Genomic DNA, 11,192 nt, shown 5'->3' with positions numbered 1-11,192 from the left:
GTGTCCAGAGGCTCTGTCTTCGGACAGACAGGAGAGTTGGCCAAACTGAAGTGTCCCATGTAAGTGACACCAGGTCAGGCCTTTCATTAAACAAAGTTTATGGAGGTTTTCCTGTGAAGCGTATAGCTTGGGCTATGACCGTAGGGAATGCTGTCACTGACAGCCCAGTGTGACCTTTGTTGGTGTGAATTTTGCTGGTTCTGACATTTGTCACTGCCAGTGGGCATGCACTCCCCTTAGCATGGTGGCGTTGGTATATTGTTCCCCAAAGCGTTAATCGACGCAGTGCGAGTTCCCTTTCGAAAGGGAATGTCTAGGTTACGACTGTAACCTCTGTTGCCTGAGAACAGGGAACGAAACACTGCGTCTTTCGCCAGGCCTCGGGTGGCTGCCTAACAGTCCCTTCAGACGATAAGGTGAATGTCATGTTTGCAAGGCGCCCTTATATATTATTAGTGTATTAGTGCTCCTTGATTTGGCAGCAGCATTTGATACAGTGGACCATTCGGTCCTTCTCGCACGCCTTGAGCATTGTGTAGGTATTCAAGGATCCGCACTTAAATGGTTTAGCTCCTATTTGACAAATAGGAGTTTCTCTGTCACAATAGGTGATTTCTCCTCCTCATCTGCTCCTCTCTATTGTGGTGTGCCCCAGGGTTCAATTCTTGGCCCCACCCTGTTTTCTTTGTATATGTTGCCACTAGGGGCTATAATAAACGAGCATAATCTGTCATTTCATTGCTATGCAGATGATTTACAAATGTATCTGCCTATGAAATCAAATGACAGTATTGCATTAAACCGTTTGCATAATTGCATTGATCACATTAAGCTGTGGCTTTCTCAGAACTTCCTTAAGTTGAACGAAGATAAAACTGAATGCATTATCTTCAATACAAAATACATGTTAATTAATCCAGCTTTAAGTTTGGGAGCCTTGACTTTGTGCGCCAAGCAAACTGTCAGAAATTTGGGAGTGACTTTCGATTGCGGCATGAAATTTGATAAACAAATTAGCAATGTGGTCAAAATGAGCTTTTTCCAACTGCGTCTTTTGGCTAAAGTTAAGCCTTTTCTCAAAAGTCACGACTTGGAAAGGGCTTTACATTGCTTTATTAGTTCAAGGCTTGATTATTGCAATGCTCTTTATGTGGGTCTAACATCTCTTTCTCGTCTTCAACTTGTACAAAATGCTGCTGCTCGTTTTTTAACAAATACACCTAGAAGCGCACACATCACTCCAGTTTTAGCTACTTTACACTGGCCTCCGGTGCGTTTTAGGATTGATTTTAAGATTGTTTGTTTTTAAAGCTGTAAATGGGCTAGCTCCTGAGTACCTGTCTGAGCTCTTAACTCTGGGTGGACAAAATCGGCGGTTGCGGTCTTCTGATCAACAAACTTTACAGGTCCCGAAGTCGAGGTATAAACAGTGGGGCGATATAGGGCCTTCGCTGTTGCTGGCCCTAAACTTTGGAACAAGCTCCCCCCGGACATTCGTACTGGAACAGATCTCGTACTTTTTAAAACAAAACTTAAAACATATTTGTTTAAAATGGCTTTTAATACACAGTAGTGGTGCAACAATTTTACTCTTTTTTCTGATGATTTTAAGTAACCATAGCTTATTGTTTTTGCTTTCTTTTTACTCTGTTTTTTGTTAAATGTGGTGTTTGTTTATCTGTACTTGATGTGAAGCACTTTGGACACCTGGTGGCTGCTGTAAAGTGCTATTGAGAGTGAGGAGTTGTCGTCATGGTACAGAGCCCCTCCCCTCGATATCACAGTATCTCGCGGGATCTAATCTCTTGGAAAAGTTAACAGTGCAAAAGAACACAAAAACAGAGCAAAAGGACATGTGTGCATTCAAAGTATAAATATTTCCAGCATGTAAACATGGACAACATAAGTAATAATAATAATAATAATAATAATAAAATAATACTGTTATTAGTGCAAAAGAACAAAAAACATACAAACAAAAAACACTATTCAGCAGAAGAAGGGCAAAACCATGGCGTGTCAGCGGAGGGTCTGTCCACAAGCCCCACACAACTGAAGTGATACCACTGGACTGGTATTATTAAGTAAATAAACCCGAATGAACAATAGGTATGTTGAAAGATAGTACAACTTACCAAAATGTATATGCCTCGGATTAATCAGTGATTTTCAACCATGGTAAGAGGTCAATAAAACAACTGGAGAACAATGTCACATAACGTTACATTTACCTCAGGAAAGCCATTTAATGACCATATAGGCTATAGGCTAGAAAAATTAGCTATAGAGAGGAGTGTTTTGCTAAAGATGTCCACTATATTACATATTATATGTTTACTTACATCATTAAAATATTATAAAGTTGTTATTGTAATAAAAACGCATTAAATTTAATTTGAGTTGTTATTTTTAACCTTTAATAATACCAGCTGACAGGGCTCTCTGTATGTTTACAGCATTAGTGAGAGTTTTTCTTGAGAAAAATTAACATGTATCTACTGTAATTATCCAAATGAATCGATATGCCAAGCAATAATAAAAACAGTAGCCTACCAGTCATTGTACCATGTAGCTAAACATTGTAACATGTTGTCACTAAACTTAATCAAATTCTGTTTAGTTACCAAATGTTTTGACAATCACAACTTTTTTTTTTCACATACCCCCAATATCACCTTTCTTCTTCATCCTGATGCCCAACTTCAGCAGATCGTCTTGACCATGCCTAAATGTCGCTGCCATGTGTGATAGACTGATTATTAGATATTTGCGTTAATAGGCAGTTGAAAAGGTGTACCTAATATAGTGGCTGGTGACTGTGTATATATATATATATATATATATATATATATATATATATATATATATATATATATATATATACTTACATATTTGAATTCAGACATACTACTTGGTTGCATACTGCTTTTCGCCTACTACATATTATGGAAGTAGGCATATTCGGACACACCGAGTTTTTGTCATGACAGCTCACTGATCCATCATCATCTCTCTGCTCCTGCTGGCCTCTCTGCTGCCACACCTGACCTTCACTGGTGAGATTAACTGAAAAGAATATTGATCAGTCTATTAAATAATATTGCTAAGTGTCCTCATGGTCACAACCATATATAATTGCAATATTACATGGGGAGCACAAAAGTAATTTCACATTAATTCACTTAGGGCCATCTTGGTTACACCCTCAATTTCCAGTCATGCAAGTACGGGTCATATAAACTTGAATGGGCAAAGACTGAAAACGCCAACTTTTGGTCAATATTTGGGATAAAATCAAACAAAAATGGTATAATAAATTCAGCTTTTTAAAACTTAAATCTAATAATACAAACCATCGGTGGCTTCAATATGAGACCGGAAGGATTAACAAGAACAGTACTTTCTAATCATTGTGTTGCTCATACTACACTTTTTTTTTTTTTTTAAGGAGGTGGAGTAATGTGCCGCTTAATGTCACCACCCATATTTGAAGTATATTTATACCATGTTTAGCCAGTGAGAACTCACTGATCATCTTCTTCATCATGACCATCATCATCATCTCTCTGCTCCTGCTGGCCTCTCTGCTGCCACACCTGACCTTCACTGGTGAGATTGATTATATTACAGTAAATTATGATGATTTTTAAGAATGTTTGATTCGTATAGGTGCTGAATGAGTTGACTGACAGCACTCTCTCTCTCTCAGCTCATGTGAATGTGAGTATAGTGAACGGCAATGAAGCCAAACCCCACTCCAGACCTTACATGGTTTCTCTCCAGGTGAACCGTCAACATATCTGTGGTGGATTCCTCATTTCTGATAAGCTTGTCTTGACTGCTGCACATTGCAGGAACGGGTAAGAGCTTGTTTAGTGTGAACTGCAATATTGAGTATTGACAACAACTACAGTGCAACCATACAGTGTATCATATGACATAAATACACATTTCCAATATGCTCTTTATACAGATATGAGATTCGGGTTGTGGTTGGTGCTCATGACTTAAGGTACAGCAAGTGTTCGTATGTCATTAGAGTGAAGTCCTACATCCCACATCCAGGCTATAAACGCAATCCTATTCAGAATGACATCATGCTTTTGAGGGTAACAACCTGTTATATTTTTAGTTGTTCAAAAGAAAATCTGATCAGGAAACAGTAGCACAAACCACTATGTTTGATTGTCTATTACAATTTCTTGCCTTAAAAAATACTGAAGGGATTTAAATCATTATATGTAAATGGCCAAGTGTTATTTCCTATTAGGTCTATTTCCAACATTATTTATATATTGCTCTGTGTAGCAACAAAAAAGAAATGGGCAAAAAAGGCAAAAAAAAAAAAAACCTGGAATATCATTGATGCATTTGTTTTGTGACTATTATAAGCAGAAAACACAATAATAAAGAGGCATTTAAAAATAAAATCAACTTTAGGGCTTCTGTACAAACCTAAAAAAAAAAAAGTATAATCAACTGAACTTCAGTCTTATAAAATATTTTTTATAAAAAAAAATGTTGTATTTTTTAATTACAGCTAGAGAAAAAAGTCAAACTAAACAACAAAGTTAGACTGATATCATTACCGAAGAAAGGAAAAAACGTGAAACCAGGTACTCTCTGTAGTGTTGCCGGCTGGGGAGAACTGTGGACTAATGGCCCACAGAGTTATCGTCTAATGGAGGCATTCACAACTACAAAAAATAAGGCAGACTGTCAGCGCAGATGGGGATCTCAGTTCATTTCCTCACAGATGATCTGTGCATATGGCAGTGGTGGATCCTGCCATGTATGTTTAAATATATATAAATATATATATATATATTCACAGACTTTATGGTAATGTACAGACTGGTTTCACTAGTGATGTGTTGATCTGTGTTTCTTAACAGGGGGATTCAGGAGGTCCTTTGGTTTGTGGAAACACTGCAGTTGGTGTCACATCTTTCGGATCTGGATATCGTTGCAATTCACCTCAACGTCCTAATGTGTATACTAAGATTTCAGCATATCTTCAATGGATCAAAAAAATGGAAAAATTAAGTGACTTCATGTAAACTAAAAAGAAAGAAATGTTTTTATTGAATTCTTAAATAAACCTTCAATCATGGCAAGCATCAATTATAGTCAAAGTGTTCTCATTGTCACAACCATAAATAATTGCACGCTTTAAAATCATTTAGCAGTTCACTTGGTGGCCATCATGGCAACACCCTCAATTTTCAGTCATGTAAGTACGGCTCATATCTACTTGAAGGGGGAAAACTGAAATAAAAAAAGAAAAGAAAATATTTTATAAGTAAAACAATTAATTTAGTCTAAATTAAGTTGAATTAAAACAGTCCTGGAAAGGTCTCCAGGATTTGAGTAAAAATAAATAAATAAAAAAATTTACCCAGCAAACTGGGTTGTTTATATAACGAAGCATAATGGGTATTAATTTTTACTAATTTTTTACTTAATTTTGACTATAATACTAGTTTATTTTTTACTTCATACATGAATTACTGCTTACAGATTCATTTAAAACTCTTAAACCTCTAAACTTTTGTAAAGTACTCCAAACAGCTGACGAGTATCATATTTTACAGCATAGCATATTTTATACAGGGTTGCCATACACTTTTAGGGTCTGTCTCAGGCTCTCACGCTGCCAAAGTAAATTTCACATCAAATTAAAACATTTGCTGCACAGACAGTTTGGCTTATGGCTTCAAGAATCATGTTATTTATTTTTATATCACACACCATTTGGTGTGCGCAGCGCTGCATGAAGTTGAACACATGAATTGACAAGGGCTGCTTCCGAAAACTTTAGGTGATGATACACAACTTTTTATGCAATGTTGCTGGGCAATATTGCCGTCAATGGGCAACCAGGTACGGCACAGGGCCCACGACCGATCTAAAGTATTCAGATAGAAATATGTTGCCCATTCTCAATGGAAAAGTGCCCAGGCAACATTGCTCAAAAAAGTTGCCCTGTGTAAAAGTTGCCCTACCAGGCAATGACTTCAAAGGCAGCGTTTGCGCATTAAGGCACCTCGGAATACAATTTTGTACAGGCTTCTGAGGTAGCGTAAAGTAATGTCGTTGCTAAGTTACCAGCTGCTCATTACCGCTACATGGTGTATTCAGTGTAGGATTTTGGTGTATGATTTCATCTACTAATAATAGCCAATAGCGTTTAGTTTATATAACAGCTTGGCAAGAGCCTCAGCTGAGCTCAGTAAAGCAGCAGTTTCCTCCTAATCTCCGCCATATCGCTTTAAAATATAGCATTCTGTGCATAATTCAAATAAGTCAAGTTTTCTGGTCTGCGCCGACTTGCGCTTATGATCCGCTCTGTGCTGTCGTGTCTCTGGACCGGAGCAGACGGCGGTTCACGTGACACTAACATGAAAACAGACTTAATTTGCCCCAATTGAAAGCATATTTACACTGTCTAAATCATTCCCTGTCCCCTATATAGTGCACTATGTGCCATTCACCATGTTGAAAATGGTAAATGTTTGAACAAATTACTGATTTTAGTCGCAGCTTCAGTGTCTGTTTGTAATGTAGGGGGAGGGACGCTTTAGATTCTAGAGAGCATTAGATTGGACAGAAAATCTGATGAGAAGCTGAAGTGCAGCGTGATGTCATCAAAATCATGGTGGAATTGAGAGACTGTAAGTTTTGAATGGTTATATATTTTAAATGTGAATTTTGTCATTGTTTCGGAGCTTATAGATAACATTAAGTTCTACCAGAAAGACTCGGGAGAATAAATACTGTAACAATTAACATTTATTAACAGCCCAACAAGCAATCAAGTTCTTTGGCGTAGGCCCCGTCCGTAGCTTGCAATCCGAGGGTCCGGATCTGCATTTCCTGCCTGAAGACGAAGGCAGGGGCGCAGCCGACCCCCTGCAAGGTATAGGAAGGGACCATCCTGGTGGTGGTGGGGTGGATGGAGGGAAGAGACTATCCTGGTGGTGTTGGAAAGGATGGAGGGAAAGACCCATCTTGGTGGTGGTGGGGAGGATGGAGGTGAATTGAAGCGTCAGCATCTGCGAACTCAGACGTGTGTAAGTACCAATCTTTTATACTGTAAGAATAGTAATATGATTGGATAGATGAGAAGGTAATAAGTGACATAACAATTGAGTCTTCCCGGCAGAACTTATGCTAGAGCTTCATGAACTGTCAAATCAAATGATATATAAATATTGTGGGGATATGTGAAACACCACGTGATTACAGAGGCGTAAAATTCGTTTGCACCAGCTAGTGGTGATTTCTTTCAAAATTCTTACAGGCCTCTAGGGCCATGAGTCGAACATGCCCACCAAGTTTCGTTCTGATCGGCCAACATTAACCTCATCTAATAGGTGCTCAAACTTCATTGGCCGATGGCAGCCATGTTTTTCGAGATATGCAAATGTCCTCATAAACAACCATGGCACCTTGGACTAAGATACTGCATGACACTTTTGGTTTGTGGTTTTTGTATTTTTTTCTGTTTATAGCACCACCAAGCATCCGATCGCCACGATTATTTTCACTTGACCAAAGATTGAGCCCATACACATGTGCTTTCACCGAGTTTGGTGAAAATAGTTCGCGAGTTCACGAGTTATCCGTTTTAGAGACCATTAATCGAAATTTTAACTTTTTGATATAATTATTGACAATCTGACTCCAGAGAATCTTGCTGCAAGATCGGGCCAAAAACCTAGGACTAGTTTACAAAACCTCCAAAATAACCAAAGATTTCGCCGTGCGGCAATCGCATATGTAGCGCTCCTGTCAGGCCGATCGGGGCGGGCCCTGGTGATGTTGTAGATGTTGTGAGTACTACCAGCCCTCAAAGTTTCAAGTCTCTACGACTTGGTTTGGTCTGCCCGATCAGTTTTAGGTGAGAATGCTCATCCTTGGAAATTTTAACAATTACAAATGGGTTTCAGTGCTATGCGCTTGAACCCCTAATAAAAAAGACATATAAAACAAAAAACTATAGGGTCTCAGCACTTGATGCTTTAGCTGCTGATTACAAAATCTTTATCAAGCCTGTAAACACTTACATCAGAGAGGGAAAAAAACACTTTTTGCACTTTCAGGCTATTTATCACTGAAATGTGTTTTTTGTTGTCCCCCTCCCCCTTTTAAAGTGTAATAGCTCTACTTATGGCCCGATATCTGTAAAAGTTTGCATGCTTCTTTAGAATCATATGGCGCAAATACTTCATCATGTTCACATATGGTTCCCATTACTGAACAATAAAGTCTTTCCACTTGCCCGTAGCAATGTAAGTAAATGTTGATGTTGAATCTAATGTTGATTCTATATATTTTACCATTATGTTATAATATATAGATACACGTCCCTTCCCTTCTAAATTTCCCTGCGTTATTTCTTCTAATTTTAATAAATGTATCTATTAAAGTTGAACAACTGAATATTATTTGGAACAAGTTTGCCATCCATCCAACATAACCTGCAATTACTTCAACTCAACACCAGAGGTCAACATCCCCAGCTGTCTAAATAAGACTTCTAACATTTCTATTGTTCTCAGCAGAAGTCCTCATAGTTGGGTAAACTTCTATAGCAGTGAAATGGAGATGAGATAAAATATTTTTTTGTATTCCCATTTGCTATAATAACAAAAGAAAAGAGCCATGGTAGAATTGCCATGACTTTCCAGAAGAAGGGAAACATATCAAGACAATTACAGCTGTCTGAGATAATCACAACTTGTGAAAAGGGTCCATTCTTTCTCTCTCTCTCTCTCTCTCTCTCTCTCTCTCTATATATATATATATATATATATATATATTTTTTTTTTTGTTGTTGTTGTTGTTGTTTTTTAGGGTGAAATCTTCTGCTCTCACCCTCCCAATCAACTCTCCTTTGTGAGAAATGGAAACAAACCGAATTTCGCTGAGATTGGACTACGTTTAGGGTGTGCTCAACGAAATTGAAATTCCATCTTAAAGGGATAGTTGACCTAAAAATGAAAATTAGCCCATTATTTACTCACCCTAAAGTCATCCTAGGTGTATATGCAGGGCTTGACATTAACTTTTTTGCTCACTAGCCAATGTGGCTAGTGGTTTTCCAAAGTTACTAGCCACACAGCATTTTTACTAGCCACATTTTTGTTGTTGTGAAATTACCTGATAAAAGTTGACTATGGCGTGCTAAAATTTACTTGAACTAGATTTACAATCCTTTTAAATGTAAAACCACTGTACACACCCAAATCAAGACTACATAAATATATAACAATACAGGTCATTATCATTAGCTCTGAGGTTGTGTGTAAAGGTTCTTTTTTTAAAATAAAACCATGTATTATGTAGGCTATTATATGTCGCCACATAGCTAAACCCGGCATAACTCCAGCAGGGCAGCTAGCTGTCTCTTCGTTTCTGTGTTGTCGGTCACTAGCGCGCAAGTGCAAGGCAACACATGTAATACTCATTCGGGCTGTCAAAATTGCTCAAAAATTACATTTGAATATTCCCTCTAAAAAAAAAACACATACCCTGCGTCCCAATGTGCATACTATCCACCCTATCTGCCCTAAATAGTATTGACAATTACTAATGTCACATACTATTTAGGATGGATAGTATGCACATGGGACGCAGCAGGCACAGCCTATATTCGAACTATTCGAACATCTGGTTGCGCATTTGTCAATGCATTACGTCAATAACAGGACAAATTAATACAAAGAGACATAACTACTTGTATAGGTAGTTTATTTAAGTTTAAACATATTTGACAACGTATTACCTACACAAAAACAAGTAAATCTAATGGCCAAGACCGCAGACCTCACTCTCGCTCGCTCGCTCACTCGCACTCGCAGGCACTCTTTTTCTCTCTCGCCCTCACCCTCATGCTGCGTTCACACCAAACGCAAATAGAGCGTCTGGCGCGAGTGATTTCAATGTTAAGTCAATGTAAATACGCGTTTACGCAGACCTGGAGGTCTTGCGGCGCGAATGCGGCGTCACGCTCTCTGCGCATAACGGTTTAAATGAACAACAACAATCAGCAAATGTAGAGTGCTGATCAAGAGTTTTGTGCAAGCAATTTAAGGTCGCGACTCTTATATAGCAGGCTTCATTCAGTGATTGAAACAAATATTATTAACATTAATTGAAGTTTTACAGTATATAGAAACTACATTGAACGCTCCGAGCGAGCTGTGCTGTGGTAAACATGGAACTTTTCCTTGACATGAAACGGCAAATAATCAAACCAGTGGAAGCCTGCAGTGCATGAAACTCCTGTATCTAACCTACCTTATTCATGCAATATCTATTCAGTCAGTACAGTAGCCTACACTTTAGTAATGTTTCTGTTTAACGTTAACGCTTCTTCTTCCTGTTACCGGTCCCTGATCCCTCAGGCAGCACGCCCACTCGCAAAGCAGACAGCCGCACCTCTGCTACCGCGGCCGTTTTTCCACATTCGAATATTCATTTTCACCTTCGAAATTATGTTTTTTTTAAACTATTCGAATATATATTCGAATTTAGAATATTCGTTGACAGCCCTAATACTCATGGGAGTTATAGTGTCACACTTATTTCCGATGCCTTTTGAAAAGACTACAATTATTCAACCCGCCAAAGTGGCTAGTTGGAGTGACTATGTTACCCGCCACAAGCAAAATCCACCCGCATTTGGCGGGTTGGCGGGTGTTAATGTCAAGCCCTGTGTATATGACATTCTTCTTTCAGACGAATACAATCGGAGTTGTATTAAAAAATGTCCTGGCTCTTCCAAGCTTTATAATTGCAGTGAATGGCTGTATGTCTTTGGAAGTCCATCAAAGAGCATCTATTCATGATTAAAGTGCTCAACACGGCTCTGCGGGGGTTAGTAAAGGCCTTCTAAAGTGAAGCGATGCGTTCGTGTAACAAAAATATCCATATATAATAACTAGCTTCCGGCAGACGGCCGTACGCATCGATTTATGCCAAAAGAGTAACCCTTGACCCGAAGCATGACGTAATGACGGCAATTGACACCTCTCACGGTTCAAACAAACAGGGCTTGGCAACCGCATTCATCATTACGTTGTGCGTCAAGTTCAAGGGTTACTCTTTTAGTGTAAGTCGATGCGTACGGCTGTCTGCCGGAAGCTAGTTATTTTAGTCAATAAAGTTTTAAATATGGATATTTT

The 11,192-nt window shown here is 38.5% G+C and overlaps 1 protein-coding gene across 1 annotated transcript; it reads left to right on the top strand.

Annotated features, from left to right (window-relative positions):
- Nucleotides 1-3,532: 3,532 nt before the first annotated feature.
- LOC311085422 (granzyme B(G,H)-like) lies at nt 3,533-5,140 on the top strand. Its single transcript, XM_084117927.1, has 5 exons — nt 3,533-3,609; nt 3,710-3,860; nt 3,974-4,109; nt 4,541-4,792; nt 4,896-5,140. The coding sequence occupies exons 1-5, from the start codon at nt 3,546-3,548 to the stop codon at nt 5,058-5,060; spliced, it is 768 nt and encodes a 255-aa protein (XP_083974053.1). The 5' UTR covers nt 3,533-3,545; the 3' UTR covers nt 5,061-5,140.
- Nucleotides 5,141-11,192: the final 6,052 nt, after the last annotated feature.

The sequence above is a fragment of the Abramis brama genome, assembly GCF_963993115.1.
Source record: "Abramis brama genome assembly, chromosome: 6".
Classification (NCBI taxonomy): domain Eukaryota; kingdom Metazoa; phylum Chordata; class Actinopteri; order Cypriniformes; family Leuciscidae; genus Abramis; species Abramis brama.
The sequence above is the reverse complement of the archived record's forward strand: the minus strand, read 5'-3'. Positions and strand labels throughout refer to the sequence as shown.

Bases quoted from the DNA above. Each gene is read 5' to 3' on its own strand.
- LOC311085422 (XM_084117927.1), top strand. From the start codon at position 3,546: ATGACCATCATCATCATCTCTCTGCTCCTGCTGGCCTCTCTGCTGCCA. The intron at 3,610-3,709 runs GTGAGATTGATT...TCTCTCTCTCAG, and splicing joins GCCACACCTGACCTTCACTG to CTCATGTGAATGTGAGTATA. The intron at 4,793-4,895 runs GTATGTTTAAAT...GTTTCTTAACAG, and splicing joins GCAGTGGTGGATCCTGCCAT to GGGGATTCAGGAGGTCCTTT.